This window comes from Rhopalosiphum padi, chromosome 3 (assembly GCF_020882245.1).
Source record: "Rhopalosiphum padi isolate XX-2018 chromosome 3, ASM2088224v1, whole genome shotgun sequence".
NCBI lineage: Eukaryota > Metazoa > Arthropoda > Insecta > Hemiptera > Aphididae > Rhopalosiphum > Rhopalosiphum padi.
In genome coordinates this window covers 50,584,046-50,603,945 of record NC_083599.1, presented here as the reverse complement: position 1 = coordinate 50,603,945, position 19,900 = coordinate 50,584,046, and the positions used below count along the sequence as shown (strand labels likewise).

The window sequence follows — 19,900 nt, the reverse complement described above, 5'->3', positions numbered from 1 at the left end:
CATTATCTTGTCAAATTTCTGACGATTGTCGGCGGAGAACGGTCAGTAACATATGTATAAAATATAACAATTATTTCGTGAATATTATTTACCTAATGTCCTAATATTTTTTGTCGTTGCCCGATATGCAACTAGTACTGTGGTATCAATTATTAGCGACAAAGCAAAGAATTATTATTAACACGTATAAACGCTTGATATAAGTGGATAATAAATAAATAATTTTTGTTCCAAAATGATTTAATTTCGTATTGTATTATAAAAAAAAAGTTATAAAATTATGTTTCTTGAAAACTTAAATAATAATGATGTAAAAGATATTAATAATAACTATTTCAAAACAAGGTTGACCCGTGTCTACCCGCTGGGCACGCTGTCTACCCGCTGGGTCTGCCCGGGTCGGCCTACCCGCTGGGCACGCCACTGATCATTCATGTTTTTTATACAATAATAGGTGCAATATAATTGCATAATAGTATAATACACTATGGCTACTATGGAAAATGGAATTATTGTCACGGGGATCGCTTGAAATGTTTGGCGGTGACTTCAAAACAAGATATTTGCTGTGATCATGGAAGTGAATATCTTACAAGTTTCGTTGTTGATATCAAATATTATTTGATAACAATAAAAGTCAAAACAATGACTAAACCCATCCGATTAGTCGACAGTCGTAGTGTAGTCGGTCAACGGCTATGTTAAGTGCTCAGTGTCGTAACTTTATTAAGGATTTCAGTTAACATTATTTACTATTATGATTTATATTATGTATCGTGCGTAAATAATCAACCATTGTCTCGTTTTAACCTAATATTGTTATAATGGCTTCGTCGAGTTCATCGTCGCCGTTGGAAGACTTGGAAACTCAGTTGGAAATGTTTGTAGAAAATGTGCGGCAAATACGAATCATAGTGGCCGATTTTCAACCCCAAGGGCAGACCGTTCTAAATCAAAAAATGTATTAGATTTTTCATTATTGATGACTTTTATAATTTTCTAGAATTTTTGTTCGTTATTATTTTTTATTTATTATTATATGCAGTCAAAATGCCGTCAGTGGTTTACAAGAAATTAATAAACTGAAATCCAATGTACAAGACATTCATGTGCCTTTGGAAGTATTTGAGTAAGTGCAATTATAATACTGTTACAAGTACAGTTTTATACACATTACTGTAGGGCCTAGGCGTACATAATCTAAGTATCATTAAAACTATTACATTTTATTAAGGCATTAGGTTAAAAGTAAATTTAATCCAATTAAAAAAAAAAAAACTGGGTACTTATTTGTTATTACCTTGCTACCATCCCTTATAAAGTTTATCATCCCGCCTCCAGATAATGTCGGCAGTCTTCAATCTAAAACTTAAAATTTCTATATTCATTATTGATATTTGTGTTTATATAATAACTTACATGTATGTTAGTCTAGCACAGTAGTATTCAACCTTTTTAACTTGCTATCCACTTTTCTTACCATATATTTTTTGTGACTCATATCAGCTTTATTAGTCATGAAAACCAAAAAATAATACGACAGTATGTTAATATAATAATATGGCTAGACCACTAGACTAAATGCAATTAACATTTATATTTTATAACACAACAATATAAACTCTGAACAGTCTAAACACAACAACAACAACAGTAATTTATAAAAAATAATTTATAAAATGTATAGTTAAATTATAGGATTTTTTATTGATTAAGTCAGGCTATCACTACAATTACTTTATTTGATTAGTCATTCTTATCTTCTACAAATATAAAATAGTTTGATTTACTCAAAAATTATTTTATCTGATATACATAATATATTATAATATATATGTATATGAATTTTTTAAATTTTAAACAGAAGACTTATTGCAACCAAATCTTAAAGCTTACACAACCCACCAGTTGATGACCACTGGTCTACCATATCATTTATTTAAGGAAAAAGGGTAAATACCTCATATAATATTTAAAATTATATTTCATTATGTTAATTGAAACTTACTAATACATACTTTTGGTTTGTCAGCATATTATATGTGATTTTAATTTAAAGTTCATACCTATTTTACAAAATGTGTTAGCTTATTTTAAAATATTGCTAAAAAATAATTTCAATGATTTATTTTGCATAATATTTAATACTGGCATTCAATTTAATAAAACAATAGATGATCACCTGGTTGCAAGGCAATGACAAACAAGTACCAAAATTTTTACTGCATATGATTTGAGTCTTATTCATCAGAGTTAAATGTAAGCAATGTTTATAACATTTTTATATTCATTGCTTTTGTTTCTTTTTACAAATTAGGTACATTGATAGAGGACGTAATCCTCAGCTTTATACCAAAGACTGTATTGAGAAAGCCTTACATAAAAATGAACAGGTCAAAGGAAAAATTGATGCTTTAAAAAAATTCAAAGCCAATGTACTCACAGACTTGGGACAAACATTTCCTAATGAACTTAATAAGTATAGAGCATTGCGTAGCAATTGTTATGGTACTAGCAGTGTTGTAGCACCACCGCCGCCACCCCCTCTAAATATGTTATCATCTGTCACTTCATTAGGAGGACCAAATTCTCAACAGCAACAGCAAAACTTACTTGGAGGATCAAGTTTATCAATTCAACAACAGCAGCAACAACTAAACAACGCTTCTTCCTTGTCATCTGCATCTTCTTGCTTAACTAACTCTCAACAGCAATCAAATTCTCCAAATATTACGTCATTATTAGGCTGTGATGGCGTATCCACTGTATCTGCTGGCAGTAACAGTAACAATATCGGAGGCCCTCCAGGTACCTAGTATTAAATGTTTGTACCTTTTAAACTAAGTATTGTAATTAATAATTTCAAGATTTGAGATCTTAAATTGTGTTTTTGTGAATTATAAAACTTACTCATTAATTATTTTCTACCAATAATGTTGGTAAAAATAATAATGAGTGGGGAATAATATTGATAAATTTAGTATTTTTTATATCAATAAGGCTTAACTTTTTCATAGATATTAATTAGTTTAATTGAATAACTATTATAGATTAACAATGTATAAATTGTATTGTATCACATTTTTCTTCTTATTACTTTAAGATTATTTAAACATTATTCTAATTAGTGATAATTATAATTGAATTGTTGTAAACATAACACAACTATATAAATTATTATTATTTTATTGTAAAGTTAGCAAATAGAAATATATGTGGTTGAAATATTTATTAATTTTAATTTTTAGTTAATAACATTTTGTTATCTGTGATGTATAAATATCTTTAAATAATTAATACAATTTAATTTAATTCAATTTATTGTAAATACACACCAAATGTATTATTAATAGAATTTCGCATTTTTTTTGTTATAAAAATGCTTATGACTTACCTGGATACCTTTATTAAAAATCACCATGTCTTCCAAGCTATTGGAAGTAATGTAAGATTGTAAGTACTAAATTAATTAAAAATTAATTGGTGATTATTGATCTGTACAATGTACATTAATAGTCGGAAGAGAAAAAATAATAAAATAAAGTATGTATTTTATTTTATTTTATTCCTTTCATGAGATACATTTTTTCACTAGACTGTCAGTGATATAAATTATTTAAGTAAAATTATTCTAATACAATTTGCCATTATAAAATATTTTATTTTATGTATATCTGTTAAATTCTATTAAACCAAAAAAACTATTTTGTCACATAATATTGTTTCATATTCACCAAAATCTACCAACCTTACTGATACTATTGGTCTACGGATTGCATAATTCTGTGATGATGCTATTATTTAATTATTGGTTTATGCCGTTTATAGACTATGGACATTACTTATTAGTTATTAATTATGATATAGATTACCATCTAATATAATATTATTCGTCATCTTATAATAATATTAAATACAGTTGTGATTTGTGAAACGACCACCCCTCAGGTTTATAGCTACCCAAGAAAATGGAGTTCTCATGAAATATTAAAAAAAAAAAATTGGGATACAACACTATACTATATTATTGCATGGTACCATGTAATTTAATATAATATAGTTGGAACGTTGAGAGTCCTGCTCTTTCTATTCGTAGTACGACTGTAGATGGTGGCTAGCAGACGTTTGTTGTAATGTCGCGTAGGACAATTGTCGTGATAATGCATCGCGCCGGAATATCGTCGTGTTGCGCCATATTGCCGCTTATAATAACGGCCAACGACGCGCGACGGTCGACACCGGCATTCCGTTCTCCGTAGTCATTATTGCTGTGTTAACGTCGTCCCTCGAACACGTGCGTGATAAGTTGTCAATATCATTACACAACAGTATTAACACCTAATTAGTAATTAAACGGTAACAATAATAATAACGGTCGTGTTGTGTCCTCAAAAAGGTTTGAATTACTAAAAACAAGAAAACCTTATCAGTTATTCAGTTTCCGACGATGTTTGACGGCCGTCCGTGATTTGTTTAGTCCGTAAAAAACACCCGCAATGGACAAGTACGTGAAACACATCAAGAGGAAAGAAGACAGCGGCGACGATAACACGGACAAATTCTATGTACCCGGCGGCCAGTGGACGTCTGCGGATGACGATGATTTGGCTTGTGCCTTAGGGGTTCAACAACCCGCAGCCCCTCAAAAGACCGAACAATCGGACTCGCCGCCATCACCGATTTCGTCCGTTTCTCCGGCATCGGTGGACTTATCGAAAAGTACGTACTCGACTAACATCGTCGGAAATAACATATTTATTATAATGTAGTGTCCTCGCGTTGAGAATATTTAGTAATCACATGGTTATTATATTAAAATATTTTACGACATCTGTATAGTTGATTTTATCCGACTGTTATGAAATCAACACTTACACAGGTACTTTCTTGATTCAAATTTAACTTAAATCTAACACTATGATCGACCAGATCACTCATTTAATTTTGTTTTTTCTATAAGTAAATTATATAAATGTTGTAATTAGGTTTATGAAATATAATTTAAAAAGTACCTATTGTGAAACCTGAATAACAATGTTTGTTTCAACCATCGTACTGGAAAATAAATGTAATGGGATATGGGAGTCTTATTGTTTGAATATTTAGGATTCAATGACGTTGAAACATCAACTAATTTTCTATAAATATAATAATTTTATTACTGAATAACATGTCATTTGATGTTAGTGATGACTGATTCCATTTAATTTTTCATCTTGCTATATTTAATAAATCACTATTATAATGTAATCTTGACTACCATAGTGGAGTGAAAATTTTACGGGTAATTGGGAAATAATAGGTCTTTTACAATGTAGGTTACCTTCATATTATATAATATTAATTTGAAATAGGACATTGGTAATATAAATGATGCAATGATTGAGAAATGAATAACCATACCCAAATACCCACGCCACTTTTTTTAATAGCCAACTATCATAGCATTATTAAACTTGGTAAATAGATATACGGATATGGTTTATTGATATTTTTTATTAGAATTTCTTAGAATTTCCTGTTTAAACATAGATGATGGTAGTCTGAGTATAATGTTCAGTAATAGAATTTTTTTTAATACAATTTAATGCAAATATCAAGTTATCTAATTAGCAGTGCTGTATTGCTAAAAATATTCGTGGGTATACGCCATCTAGATCTTAAGTGTCAATGATATACCTATAACTAGGGCTCAGATTTTAAAGCAAATGCTTCTTTTTATATATTTAAGATAAAAATCTAATTTTTATACATAATTCGTTTCACGTTAATCTGATTCGAAATAAACGAATTTATTTTTGCTTTTTTTAATATAAATGCTTTTTTTGCTTTTTTATTGTTTTCTTCAGTTATTCTAGCTATGTAATTTTTATTTGTTTGTTACGCTATAGTAATTAAAAAAATGTTCATATAATTTATAAGAAATGTCAAAACCCGTAATAAATTATTATATAAAAGTGTTTATTTACTTAATAAGAAATGTGAAAACCCGCAATAATGACCGTGACCGTACCATTAGTGCGAAACGTCATTAAATGTAATGATTGAAATGTATAGATTATCGATCTACAGATAGCTTATGGGTCGATAGCTTATCGACTATTGCATATAGTTTGTAGATTTTAGTTTTTATTCAGTTTTATAAAATTATAACCTAATTCGTGTTAATTTTTAGTCGTGCTTTTTTTTTGCTTTTTTTTAAAAATAAATATGCTTCATTTTTGCTTTTTTTAAACAATTTTATGATTTTTTTGTTATTTATTATGCTTTAAAATCTGAGCCCTACCTATAACATTGAATCAAAAAAAAATTTTACTCGCTTCGCTCAAATTCACTAACAATCTTTATTCTAATTATCAGTACCTATCACTTTGACCAAAGATTAACTTAAAAAAAAAAGTACAGTCTAAGAAATTAAAATGGTTACTAACTACCAATAACTTAGTGATTAGTGCACTAATCATGATTGCTAGGGCCCGGAACTTGATACATTTGCATCTTTTTTTCTAACGATTACATTCGAGGCTCGTCTTAACAGAAATTTAATTCATCAAATATAGAATTTAATAGTACAGTTTTTATTTTGTATTTTTAGGGAATTTTATGCTTTAAGGTCATTTTTGTAGTATTTTTAGTGCATTTTATTCATTTTTGAAAATTATAACAGGTTACGGGGCTATACAGCCATATACCCTCCAATACACCACTGTTAATAACCTTAATTAACTTACATTTTTTTGTTTATAGTTACTTTAAATTTATTTTTTATGTATTTGTACTGACTACTAGTAATATTATGACTAGAAATTATATGACCTATTATAAAATAATTTAGGAATATAGAGTAAATTTTGATTCTGAGAATTGTTTCCTAGTTAAAGACTAATGGGCTTGAGTATTTACATATATCATTTCAAATTAATGTTTTTATGATTGCTAATTTTTAGGAAGTAATGTTTAATAAGTGTATACTAGTAATTACCCAATAATTAATATAGTAATAACTGATAATAATATATTTATTTTTGTAACATATTATCACAGAATCAATAGGACAAATGAAACGGAATTACGTTTCCAGACGTTTGTTGTTCGATGAAGAAGAAAAAATCAGTATCAATAAACTTGTTAATGAACAAATTATTATCAACTCTCAACCAATTAATGAATTAGAAGAAAAAGTAAGTAATAATAAAATAATTGGATTGCAAGCTAAGTTAAAGAGGAGAGGATGGGGAAATGTTCCATTGTGGATTTTTAGTGGTCAAATTTATTTTTAATTGGGATTTTATAAAAATTAATTGTTACAGTTGTAACTAAAATGGCTATAAGCTTGTATAAACTATAAATTAGTTTGATTATAAAATAACTTAATTTTTTTTCAAGTCAAAATATTAGTAAAAGGTTATACTTTAAAATTGGGCCTATTTGTGAACATGGTAATGCAGTATAATACTATATTTTATTGTCACTAATTTAGCTTTTGGGGAAATTTTTATAGTAAAAAGATGCTTTGTTTTTAGATGACTCCAGAAGTCAATCCTTATCAAACTATCATCGACTCTCTGTCAGCACGCGGTTTTGTAGTGAACAAACATAGTCCCTATAAGGACGATGATGGATCCCCTGGACAAATCGACCACTGTATGCCAGCTGGCTCAAATCTACAAACGACTGACATGGAAAGAGAAGACAATACTGTACTGACATCGTTGCCACCCATCTGCAAACAGTTCAAATGTCTGTCAGTGTTCGAGGGCATTGATTACACCGTAAGCGTCGCAGATGCCGGCCCGGCAGCCAATGATTCTATCGAGACGGCTAAAGTGTTGGCGGCTGTCGGCCCACACCCATACATAGTTTCATACTTCTGCAACTGGTCAGACGCCCGTTACCATTACATGCAAATGGAACAGTGCCAGGCGAGCCTGTCATCGCTGCGCATTAACAATGTTGCCGACTGCCGCATGGTGTTGGAGCACATTTCGTGCGCGCTCCACTATTTGCACGATGGCAAGATGTACGCGCACAACCGCGTTACCCGCCCAAACGTGTTCACAGTCAAGGATGGTGATAGGGTCGTGTACAAGCTGGGCGGATTCGATGCGGCCACCAAATTGTCGGCGGACAGTGGTACCGCCGCCGCGGCAGACGTCCAATCTATGTGCCAGACGGTATCTGAGCTGATGAAGGACGTTGGCGACCGGTGTTCCTTAGACGAGGACGATCTGCGCCAGTATCTGTCATCCGTGACGGGAACAGTATCCGTGAACGCGCTGTCTGTCTGGCGATGGTGTTGCGGCACCCGTCCACCACTACAGCGGACGCGCCAGTCCAGCATGTCGGCCTTGATGTACCGGAACATCGGTACGGGAGCCGAGGACGGAGGAGGAGCAGCAACGGCCGGTCAAACTACAGTGGCGACGGCGTTGTCATTCAGGAAAATTGCCGCACGTCGTGCTTACGAGATTGCCGCGTCCGCCACGCCGAGCAAATGATAACAGAAGAAAAAATCATTTAAAAACATAATAATTACCAAGGTCGGTGCTATTTGTTGCGAGAGCTAACCAGTTTTAGCTTTCTTTTTGTTTTAAGTTATTGAATTATAATATTTCCCATACTACGTAGTTACGTTTTGTGTGACATTTTAAAAATTCGCGCGGAAATGACCTTTTTTTTTTTTTATTAATGCGCAGACTAAGTAGTTCCTGTTGTTTATCCATTAAACGTACTTTTATTGTTGAAAAATCTCGTTTATTGATTTTTTATATAAGTGTACCTACCTGCGAGTAGCGTTGTTTCTTTTATACTATTATTATTATTTTTTTATTTTTGAGTATTTTAAACAAATACTTATTATTTTGAGTAGTTACTGTGAATTTTTTTAATTTGTAAACAAAAGTTAATCAACTAGGACGTTGATGTGAATAAAGTTACTAATAAATAATTTTTTTATTTATTCGTTTTAAGTTTATTTCTAATTCCTTGTTACCGGGGGTGTTCCCGTAGGGTATACTACATATACGTAGTATATTCTCAAGATCTTTTTACAATATTATGGGTATACTGCATATTGTATTGTATAATGTATTAAATATTTATATATTGGTATTTGATGACAGTATGCTCTCAAAAAAATAAATGGGAACACCTGCTTGTTACCAACTTTCACAAACCTCAAGTGTTGTGTAATTTAATGTATAGGGTTTGAATACCAATGTTTTTTTACTGCAACCTAAAATAGTCTCCAAATTAAAATCATGAAATACATTATTCATTAAATTACTGCAGTTAATTGAGAATAAAAAAGATAAATACTAATCTATTGTTTCAAATCATCACCCATCAATTTAAATTGTTTACATTAATAAATTGCAACATTTAATTCCTCGCGTAACAATTGAATTATACAATCTTTTTAGCGTTTGATTGAATTTAAGATATCTAATAAGTTATTAAATTTTCTTTAAAACAGTAAGTTATTACTATTCCGGATTTTTATGCAAAAACATATTTTTAACAACCGCATGCTGTTTGATGTGAGTAAAAAATGTTTGCATTTCATAACCTGTAGAATCTGTCAAAAGTTTTTTTTGCCTATTAGTGCATATTTTGACTTCAGATTTCAGAATATTTTAGCATATTTCTCTTATATTGGATTATATTAAAGGATATTCAGCATACATAAGACAATAATCACGGATCGCTGTACTAACTTTACTCAGGAAAATTTCGAAAATATATTATAATATTGAACAGTCCTTTAAAAACATTGTATAGTATTTTTTTTTTTATGTTTATCTATTGCATAATGTAACATATGATATAAATAATGATAAATTATAAATTCATAATCATAATCAATAATCATATTGCATTTTTTTTTTTTACTTATTACTTATTAGTTAGTATTATCAATATTTTTGGGAATATTTTATCAATTTTAGCTGCATATAAACATCACATTTCAAATGTTTTAACAGAATATAAATCCGCTCTAGTTATTACTAATAACATACTGTTTAAAGAAAATTTAATCTTGAAAAAATATATTTTTATGAAAATAAAATCTTCATTAGTAAATTCTTTAATAAAAACTAGATTTCATGAATTATATACTATGAATAAATACATATAATTCAAATTATATATCTACTTTTTCAAAGAGATGTTGTTGATTGTAAAAACTACATTGTACTAATGATTACATTGTTTAATACATTTTATGATTCAACTATACCCTGTTCAGTAAACAATGTAAAAAAATTTACAAAGATGTAAAGAATACATAGATTGAGTGCATCTTTATTTGATAACTTTTCACCAAGGCTAATAGTAATTATAGCAAGGCATCGCGTAGGGATGTACAGAATAACACATATTTGTCAGGCCACTGCATATTTTCTTACTGAACATAGTACAAAAATAATATAATTAATTTAGATTTGTATAAATATTTGTCATTAATTATTAAACTACTGAACAAAAATAATTATTGAATTATTTCTTGATTGTTGGATGGATCTAGGAACCTATTGAACATTATTAAAAAGTTGTGTATCATCCCATATTCAAAAAACCATATAATCCATGCACCATTAAACAATATTACAAATATTTCAAGCAATTGAAATTTTGAACGAATAAGACTTAACAATAAAAATAATTCAGCATGTGTTATAATAAAACATTCATAAGAAATAAAAAAAAGGTTCCTTGTGTTATTTGATTTGACATTTAAGTATTTTATCTAGTAGTCGTTGTATAATTATGATTCTATCAAGATTGGCTACATACACAAAACTAAATAACGACGGTCATTTTCATTTATTAATTTCTATTTCTTATATTATTGTATTGTATTATATAAATATATATATATTTATTAATCGTGTAACAAAAAAAGAAAAAAATCATGAGAAAAAACTATATATAGTAATAATAATAATAATATATAAAAGTACATACATATGTTTACAGATAATATATGTTAATTAACTGTTAGCTGGCAGGCAGATAATATTATGTAGTATATATTTAAAAGAGGTTTTGATTCCATGAGTGGTTTTAGAGAATTCTAGAAAAATAGGGTTTTCACAATGTGCATAAGTGCGGAGGGAGGATTCGCATACAAATCTATGTAATTGAATAATAACAGTGTGTATATGTGTTGTGTAAGGGATAAAGGAGATTCATCGACAAAATTACAATAGGTTTTTGTCGAATTATTTTCTAGTTTCTTTAACTGGTTGTTCACGGAGGTAAATAGGAATGTTTTTGGTACTGTAGGATGTTGTATGCGAATAAAATTAATAATTATTATAATAATATAAAGAATCGGAATAAAAATAATAATAATAAAGAACAAACCACGACTGATGCTGCTACGATGACGTAATTAATAATTATAGGTAATAATAATAATAATAATAATAATAAAATATATATGTATATGTACACAAAATAAACGCGTTGAAAAAAAATAATAATTTAAGACAGTAGTGGGTAGGGGTGAACTGGCGGTAAGCATGCCAATGGCACACTTCTCCTATATTTTTTTTTATGTATTTTGGATTCAGAAATGTATTTCCCCAGCTTATATTTTGTTTTAGTTAGTAGTTGTAAATATATATCATCTATCTCTGTCTGTGGCTCAATTCTTCATCATCAGCAACAATAGTTTTCCACAAGCGTGCTGCAATGCTTACGACGACAGCGTCATTTTATCATTAACAGCAACCACCAGACCCACCAGATGTGTCTGATGATTTTGAATCAATTGTTACTTTTCCAACCCCATCAGCTGCACCTCCTGGTCCTTGCCCATCTAGTGGCCCGATACGGTTCTTGATCTCGGCAGCCATAGTTAAAAAGGCCAATTCCACATTAGTTGCTTGTTTAGCAGATGTTTCCAGGAACGGGATTTTTAGATGATCAGCATATTCCTGGTTGGGTAAATAAAAATTCATGAATATAATATTATTATTTTGGATAATCATATTTAATAATGTTATTATTATAGTTTTCAACTTTTGTAATCATTAACAATAATTTGGTAGGGTTTTGCTTTGTATTACGATAACTATTATATAAAAGATCTTTAATTAACATGTATACTAACTTTAGCTGTTGCTTCATCCACAGCACGCTTGTCATGCAAATCACACTTGTTACCCACCAGTAGTTTGTTGACATTATCACATGCATACCTAGCTATTTCTTCTAGCCACTGTTTTAGATTAGTGAATGTTTCCATATCTGTGCAATCATACACAACAATGATGCCATGTGCTCCACGATAATACGATGAGGTGATTGTACGGAAGCGTTCTTGTCCGGCAGTGTCCCACTAAATATAAAAAAATTATGTTATTGACAGTTTTTTTTTTTTTATTATAAGGTAAAATGTTTTCATAATTTGTGAATATTAAATTTTATTTATACGATGACACTAGAATTTTTAATTAAATTTAAATATGATTAACTATGCGATTCCCACTCATAAATTATTAACACAATGTGTGATCAGTATTTATAAATAGTACGTTTTTGCTTAATAAAATACCCTACTAAAAATGGTGTTATTATTTTTATAACATGATCAAATAAAAATGATTGAAAACATGAATAATAGCTTTATAGCTATTTTTTTCACATATAATACTGTAATATAATGTAGTTAGATACATACGAAAAAAAAACGGGTACAATTTACAAATTATAATGAGATAGAATAATTGCCTAATTTTAATATGAACTACTGAAGCTATATATTGCATATTCAACCAATAAATGTAGTTCAATAATCAATTTTTTTTTACTGTAGTATAGTAGTATTGATATTTACCTTTATAAAATTATTTTATTAATATCAACTGTTAAAAAATTCAAATAAATATTTATACTAAAATGTATGATATTGAGAATAATATTCTAAATAATAGGCTGTAATATTAAGCACAACAGATAATTTCAAAAGAATGTAAAATATAATATAAATTACTTAGATATATGCCAGAAACTTATAAACATTTAATGATATATTGCCAGGTATTATTTTTTCTATTATATCTATTGACCTATAATCATTATCACATATGATATAATATTCAAATAATAATAAAAACAAATTCAAGGTTGTTAGATTTTTAGAATAATGTAGTTCTTAGATTATTTAAAGTTATTGTTTTACTATTCATGATTCACTAAATCGTCATAGAAAATTTAATTCACAATTATAATATATATATAAACTGAATATAATACTCACAATCTGAAGCTTCACAGTCTTATTATCCAGTTTGATGGTGCGGATTTTCTGTACATGTAAAAGTATATTTATTAATGTCATAAAAAAACAAGTATAAATTATCATTAAAAGTAGATGAAGTCTGACAAAATAGTGAAATATTATTACATAATATCTATAATTTTTGTTAAATTAATATTTCAAGACCTAGTATAAGATTAGCATCAATCAGATAGTAAATATGCTCAATACTTCAGTGGTATATCAAAAATTATAGATATATGTACATACCACAAACAAGTAGGCTTAAGTTGCCAGCCATAATGTGCATTATATATAATTACTTACGAAATCTACGCCAATGGTGCTTATGTACGAATCGGTGTATGTGTCGTCAGCAAACCGCAAGAGCAAACAAGACTTGCCAACGCCTGAATCACCAATCAGCAGCAGCTTGAACAAGTAATCGCTAAAAACACAAATGGACACATCAGCAACGACACGATCTGAATTTCACACTACATTGATGGGGGTCGAGCGATGGAACATGGTGTAACTATTAAATCACATCCCTAAGATCGCGTTTAACGCGAGATACTTACTAATCTGGACTCATGTTGCCGGGTTTTGTGGGTAGGTTTTTCAGAGATGACGACGACGACGATGAAGACGATTACTGTGGCGGAGGCTTAGGGGCGTTCGCGTAGATACGACGACGAGTGATAACAAACCGACTGCTGCGGAATGTTATTGAAATATTTATTGTCGTGCACTCGAATACGTAGTTATAATAATACCTACGTTTTGAGTCGAAACGGTACGAGAACGGTCAAGAGCGACGTGTATGTGTGATATGCGCCGCGAAAACGGGTAGTCGTGATGCGGAAACAATAAGTGCGATGCCGTGTGCACTATGTAAAGACGCAATATTGTAACAACGGCGGCGGTGACTATGGCGTAATGGGCGGGTGTATGTGTGTGTATTTTTTTCTCTTTTATTTCTCCCGTTTGATAAAACGTCGATGATACACAGACACGGCGGCAGACGGTCCTGACACACACACGTCACACAATAACCGAAATGAATGGCAGGCGGAGCGGGGTGTTGTAGGTGATTGGCGGCGGCGGAGGGGTGCCGATGACGACGATGCTTGAACAAATATGGCCGACGGACACGACGGCTCTCTTTCGAGTGTCGTGCACGTAACCGCAATACCCCGGTCCCCGAGACGCCTCCCGCCCACCGACGCTTGCCAACCGACGCGATAGCGACGGGTACAGTCACCGATCGCTTGAAACTATGTGCAACGTCATCGCCGCGCCGGCTTCGAGACGACGCGACAGACGTTGGCCAACGGTACCGACCGATACACAGCGTGACGTACCGGTACACGTCGACGGTGATGCCGGTGTGCGGGCGATGGAGGTACAATAATATTGTAGGTAGATGACATTACAATAATACTTATTTTATCAAATCAAATCGTCCTGGCACAATGTCAAAAATCTGTAAAAAACTAAAAAATTGTCACATCATGGTCGTAAGGTACCTAACGGCTAACACAATCAACATTCGAATGTGTCATAATCGGTACAGACATTTTTCAACAAATCATTTGTGTCTTCATTGACGCTTTACTAAATACGACTACAAGTAAGTTAAACATAGTTTGAAATCATAGTAGGTCTTAGTAGGTTTCCTATCTAAAATGTATCAAGAATAAAAACAAATTAATCGGTTGGCAATTCGCCTAAGTTAAAAAAGTTAATTGTGTATCTATTGCGACCTAGAAAAAAATACATATTCATAGTATTAATATTATAGAAGGTACTTACCTAAATAATATTATAATACCTATGGATTACTTTTCCTTTCGTGGGTGATATCGAATACATAATAAGAATCGGAAATGGCGCTACCGAGGTAGTTTTAATTATGATGGACTCTAAAATCTTAGCTGTATGCCTTTATCCTATATTATATCAGTTATTATTATAAGCTTTCAACATTGATTAAGATGTACATATTAGCTTTCAGTCGGGTCAAGAGGTAACCAACGATCAACCAGGATAATATTACCCATTTCCAGGTTCCAAAACTTAATTAATATTTTTGCCCTTTGTCAAATGGATGTTTGGTTTCGTAATTGGTTGAAACTATTAATAATTGAATAGGTATTTTGAATTCGTAGGCGGAAAAAAAACCAAGAAAAAAATCTAATGGAAAAAAACTGAAAAAATAAACTTATCCCGGAAAAAAAACCCACGGAAATAAAAGTCCATGCAAATGTCATATAATTTTTCTATTTAATATTTTGTTGATTAAAGCATTGATTATAAATACTATAATTTATTTATTATCAATGATTAAAGGTACCTACTGTAATTTATTAATAATATAATTAATAAATCATACATAATATTAATAACATAATATCATAATATAGATAACAAATATATTTTTCTGCGGGCCTTTTCTCCACGGTGGCTTTATTTCCGTGGGTTTACTTCTAGGATTCTTTTGAATTAAATAGTATAAATGAAGAATATTAGATGCGATATTTTTATACGAACATGTAGTAACATTAGTACACCAAATTAAAATTTCAAACTAAGTAATTTATGGAATAATTGAAAATTTTTACCCCTCATATTAAAAACTAAAATAGTGTGCTGGTTGATGACATTTTCAAAGTTTAAAATTATAGTTTTCAAACAATGAATTTAAAAAATAGACGAATAAAATATATTTATAATTTTTTAGAATAAAGACATAGTATTATTAAGTAGGTACCTATAATAATGCGGAATTGGTGAATTGTGTCCAATACCCTCTTTATTTTTATTAATTGTGTCCTGGAAAAATGGTTGTAGATAAATCGAGTTCCAGGAAAAACAAATTATGTATTTTTTAATACATGAATAATAAAATGTATTATTATAGTTGGATCAAAATTAAATTAAATAATTAATATTATTTTTGCGTACTTTATATTAATATTATGATTTATATCAATATATATATATATATATATATAATGAGTATGAGTAGGGCTGGAATTTGTATGTAAATACATATTTTTATTAAAACATGATAAATTAAGTATTGCAAATGATAAATTCTGTTCACGTGATTTTCAATAAAATAAAACATATTTTAACATTATTTCTAAAATGTCTGAATTTTTTTTTTTACATATTTTGTAAATGCTGACTGTTTTAGTGGTTTAGTAGTATTATACATTTATACTTCGATAATAGACAATAGTACTCTTAAAAATTGTAAGTGAATAATGCATATAGGAAATAAGTATATGAAAGTATTAGTTAAATATTAATAGCTTGATTATAGTTTATCTTATTTGTTTCTGTTTAATAACTATACATTAATGGTCTTAGATTATACTTTATATTCAACAATTATTAGACAAAATATATTTAAAAAATTTCGAAAGTGTCAGTACTTGCGTTCACGTGGTTGTGAAAATATCTTTATATTTTATATTTTTTAAATTAAATTGATTATAAATTAAAAACAATTAATTATATATTATTAAATTATTGAGAATTTAAATTTAATTGTATACGTTATAATTTTACATTTTTCTTATTACATATTTTTTATTTTATACTACATATTTTGGTCATTATAAATTTTAATTACATATATATTATATATACAGTGGAACCTCGATAACTCGAATCGGTTGGGGCGAAAATAAAATTCGACTTATAAAGGTTCGAGTTCTCGAAGTTCCACTGTATGTACATATTTTTGGTTTTTATTACATATAAATCCTAGCCCTAGTAATGAGATATAAATATAATAATAATAGTAGTATAAGTTACATATATAATATATATATAATTTCTTTACGCACTTAGCGCCATTGCAGTGAATGCATTTATTTGTACTTATTTCTTGCATAGATAATTCATTAATTCATTTTGAATTTTCTTCAAGGTATATAACACAACACGATTGCACATTTTTATCATTTTACTTATATTCGATAAAATATTACACGACTTGTTTACCTTTTTATGATTGAAAAAAAAACCAAATATTTTGTATAATTAGCTTAAATTATTATAGTTTGAGACATTTCCTAAATACCTAATTCTTACTACCTACCTAAATGCATCTATACGACGGGTCTGACACGTCTAAAAATAATATTTTATTACTAATATTACTTAGTATAACTGGTAAGTACGATTGGCTGTGTGTTTTAAATGTATTACTTTTCCAACTATTATTTTTAATGTATTATTGCGGATTATTCCAAACACTCTAATAAAGAAATATCTATCAAAGGTTATTTTTAAAATAATTTCTATTCCTCTATCCGAAAACTTATAATTAATACTTAGAAAAAATACAAAAATATTATAAGATATTTTAATAAAAAATGATTATTCCCTAATATGGGGATCACATTTTTTTGCTAAAAAGTTATAAAAACTTAAATTATATTAAGTACCTACCTAAATATAAAATATATATATACTTTTTTGTCTTGACCTATTAGCTACTTCATTAAATTTTATATTGAGTTTTGTAATTAAGAATCAACTGATTGTCGGTACCAAAGTTTGGTACTAAAAAATATTTAAACTTAATTATATATAAATTAAAAAAAAAAAGTGGGCAAGTGGGTATCGCTCTGCTGTTATATAGTAGTGATGGAGAGTAGGTCACTATAATGGATGTGTTAAATTTGAATGCAACGACTGATATCATTGTATACGAAAAACGATTCTGAACGGAGATGATTTGTCAGTAAATGGTAATTAGCAGGATATATCATATTATTACCTATATTTAAATTGTAATATATCGTTATTTTACGCGATTTCGTAAAAAATTAAATTTCTTAAGCTCATAAAATTTTTTCTTTATCGACGCTAGAATTTTTTTTACAATTACTTAAAGGAAAACTTATGGATAACCTTGTATTAGATTTTTGAACCTTAAGTATAAATCACAAAAATGTTATGAATTTTCAACTTCAACATTCCTTGCAAATTTTCGCGATTTTGATATATTTCGTAAATATTTGAATTTTAAATGCTTATAAACAAACATTGTGACAAACAATTTTTTATTTTTTTTTACTACTATAAGTTAAACTTATAATAAACCTTGTATTAAATTTTAAAGATTTTTTGGATAGCCAAATTTTTTTATCGGCATTTTAAGAAAAAAAAACTTAAAAAAGTCAAAAATTTCAATTGTCTATAAGTAGCTTAAAAAAGGTCAAAATATTTTGATTTAATTTAATCGTAAATAGATAACGCTATTATAAACATTTTGTGAAAATTTCAAGTATTTACAATGATTCGTTTTTGAGTTACAGCAAAATCAAAAATCGATTTTGTCAAAAAGTGGTTATGCTTAAAAATTCCCGTTTTTCCGTAATTTTTTCAGGATTTTTCCCGACGCTTTTGAAAACTATTGGAAATTTTTTACTTTTGACCCCCCAAAGTACCAACTAGAAGAATTTTCCTTTTCAAAGATGGACTGAAGTCAAAAATCGAAGCATTATTACTACTCCAAAAAGTGATGACAGACACAAAAATAAAAAAAAAAACACATCATTGTAAAATCAATACATTCATCACTCCGTTCAGAATCTAAAATAATTTATATATATATAGGTATATTATGTATATTGTATATTAATATTTTATTATACATACTTTTCCTATATTTTTTTTTTTTGACATGCAATTAATATTTTAAACTATATGTAATATGTATTATATTAGATATTATAATTAGTATAATTAAATATGTGAATATTTATTTTATTTCATTGTTTACATACATTCGTATGAATATGATCCAGTGATGCGAATTTTTGTATATTATTTTAATATTTATGCGAATTAGCAAAATTTGGAATTTGCGTAGTTTTTTGAATAATACCATTGGAACACGCATAACTATTTGTTGAATTAGTGTATTCCTGTAAAAATAGTATAAATACGCATACATAATATAAGATCATGTACAGAACCGTCTTTAGCTATTGTAGTGGCTCTTAAGGCTTAGGAATTCAGACTGTGCGGACCTTTTATGTACTTTTTTCTTTATATTTTCAAAAACACTAACAATATCTTAAAACATTTAAAACACTTTTTTTTTCGCTCTACAATTTTTTATTATTTGTTACTTACATAAACTTTTATGAACGAAAAAGTTGTTTATTTTTTGGATCTTAAAATTTAAATATTAATAAGAAAAAGTGAAGTTAACTCATAATTACAAATCAAAAAACTCTTAATAACATTTGGTCTATTATATTTTAAATTATTTTAATTATAATTATCATAAAATCACAATCAAATTATTACGATACCCGACATAGTTGTTAAATTGTCTTATTATTTTTTTTAAGCGACAATGTAAACTATAAGTGATTGGTAAAATTATTTTATTTTCAGAATTATGTAGAAAATATAATTACATGCTAAATTGAAAATATTAACAATTAACTTTGAAAGTTTCTTTCGAGATTTTTGATTTGCAAAATCTTCGATTATGTCCTCATAGTCCAATTTTTGAAGGATATCGTTTTCAGTTCACTTGATTGGAATTAGTTAGTCTTTCTTGTAACACAGTTGTTTGTAAATCATTCTTTATTC

The 19,900-nt window shown here is 29.0% G+C and overlaps 3 protein-coding genes across 5 annotated transcripts; 2 read left to right on the top strand and 1 right to left on the bottom strand.

Annotated features, from left to right (window-relative positions):
• The first annotated feature begins 332 nt into the window (after nt 1–332).
• LOC132927950 (mediator of RNA polymerase II transcription subunit 10) lies at nt 333–3,355 on the top strand. Of its 2 annotated transcripts, XM_060992516.1 has the most exons (4): nt 333–961; nt 1,046–1,129; nt 2,318–2,508; nt 2,578–3,355. In XM_060992516.1, exons 1-4 carry the CDS (start codon nt 825–827, stop codon nt 2,814–2,816), a joined length of 651 nt encoding a protein of 216 aa, XP_060848499.1. In that variant the 5' UTR covers nt 333–824; the 3' UTR covers nt 2,817–3,355. The 2 variants fall into 2 exon arrangements, with proteins under 2 accessions (XP_060848499.1, XP_060848498.1); XM_060992515.1 differs by having other exon boundaries at nt 340–961; nt 2,318–3,355.
• An 873-nt stretch (nt 3,356–4,228) lies between these two features.
• On the top strand, nt 4,229–8,959 carry LOC132927949 (uncharacterized). The gene is made up of 3 exons (XM_060992513.1): nt 4,229–4,719; nt 7,045–7,181; nt 7,524–8,959. Exons 1-3 carry the CDS (start codon nt 4,497–4,499, stop codon nt 8,496–8,498), a joined length of 1,335 nt encoding a protein of 444 aa, XP_060848496.1. The 5' UTR covers nt 4,229–4,496; the 3' UTR covers nt 8,499–8,959.
• A 1,319-nt stretch (nt 8,960–10,278) lies between these two features.
• On the bottom strand, nt 10,279–14,373 carry LOC132927951 (ras-related protein ORAB-1). 2 transcript variants are annotated; one of them, XM_060992518.1, is made up of 6 exons: nt 14,051–14,373; nt 13,852–13,986; nt 13,598–13,718; nt 13,271–13,318; nt 12,122–12,349; nt 10,279–11,945 (listed from the first exon to the last, which is right to left on the bottom strand). In XM_060992518.1, exons 2-6 carry the CDS (start codon nt 13,863–13,865, stop codon nt 11,730–11,732), a joined length of 627 nt encoding a protein of 208 aa, XP_060848501.1. In that variant the 5' UTR covers nt 13,866–13,986; nt 14,051–14,373; the 3' UTR covers nt 10,279–11,729. The 2 variants fall into 2 exon arrangements, with proteins under 2 accessions (XP_060848501.1, XP_060848500.1); XM_060992517.1 differs by having other exon boundaries at nt 13,852–14,373.
• Nucleotides 14,374–19,900: the final 5,527 nt, after the last annotated feature.

Bases quoted from the DNA above. Each gene is read 5' to 3' on its own strand.
- LOC132927950 (XM_060992515.1), top strand. From the start codon at position 825: ATGGCTTCGTCGAGTTCATCGTCGCCGTTGGAAGACTTGGAAACTCAG. The intron at 962-1,045 runs GTATTAGATTTT...TATTATATGCAG, and splicing joins ACCGTTCTAAATCAAAAAAT to TCAAAATGCCGTCAGTGGTT. The intron at 1,130-2,317 runs GTAAGTGCAATT...TTTACAAATTAG, and splicing joins GTGCCTTTGGAAGTATTTGA to GTACATTGATAGAGGACGTA.
- LOC132927949 (XM_060992513.1), top strand. From the start codon at position 4,497: ATGGACAAGTACGTGAAACACATCAAGAGGAAAGAAGACAGCGGCGAC. The intron at 4,720-7,044 runs GTACGTACTCGA...ATATTATCACAG, and splicing joins ATCGGTGGACTTATCGAAAA to AATCAATAGGACAAATGAAA. The intron at 7,182-7,523 runs GTAAGTAATAAT...CTTTGTTTTTAG, and splicing joins TTAATGAATTAGAAGAAAAA to ATGACTCCAGAAGTCAATCC.
- LOC132927951 (XM_060992517.1), bottom strand. The intron at 12,350-13,270 runs GTGAGTATTATA...TTTTATATTTAG, and splicing joins AGACTGTGAAGCTTCAGATT to TGGGACACTGCCGGACAAGA. The intron at 11,946-12,121 runs GTTAGTATACAT...TTACCCAACCAG, and splicing joins TGGATGAAGCAACAGCTAAA to GAATATGCTGATCATCTAAA.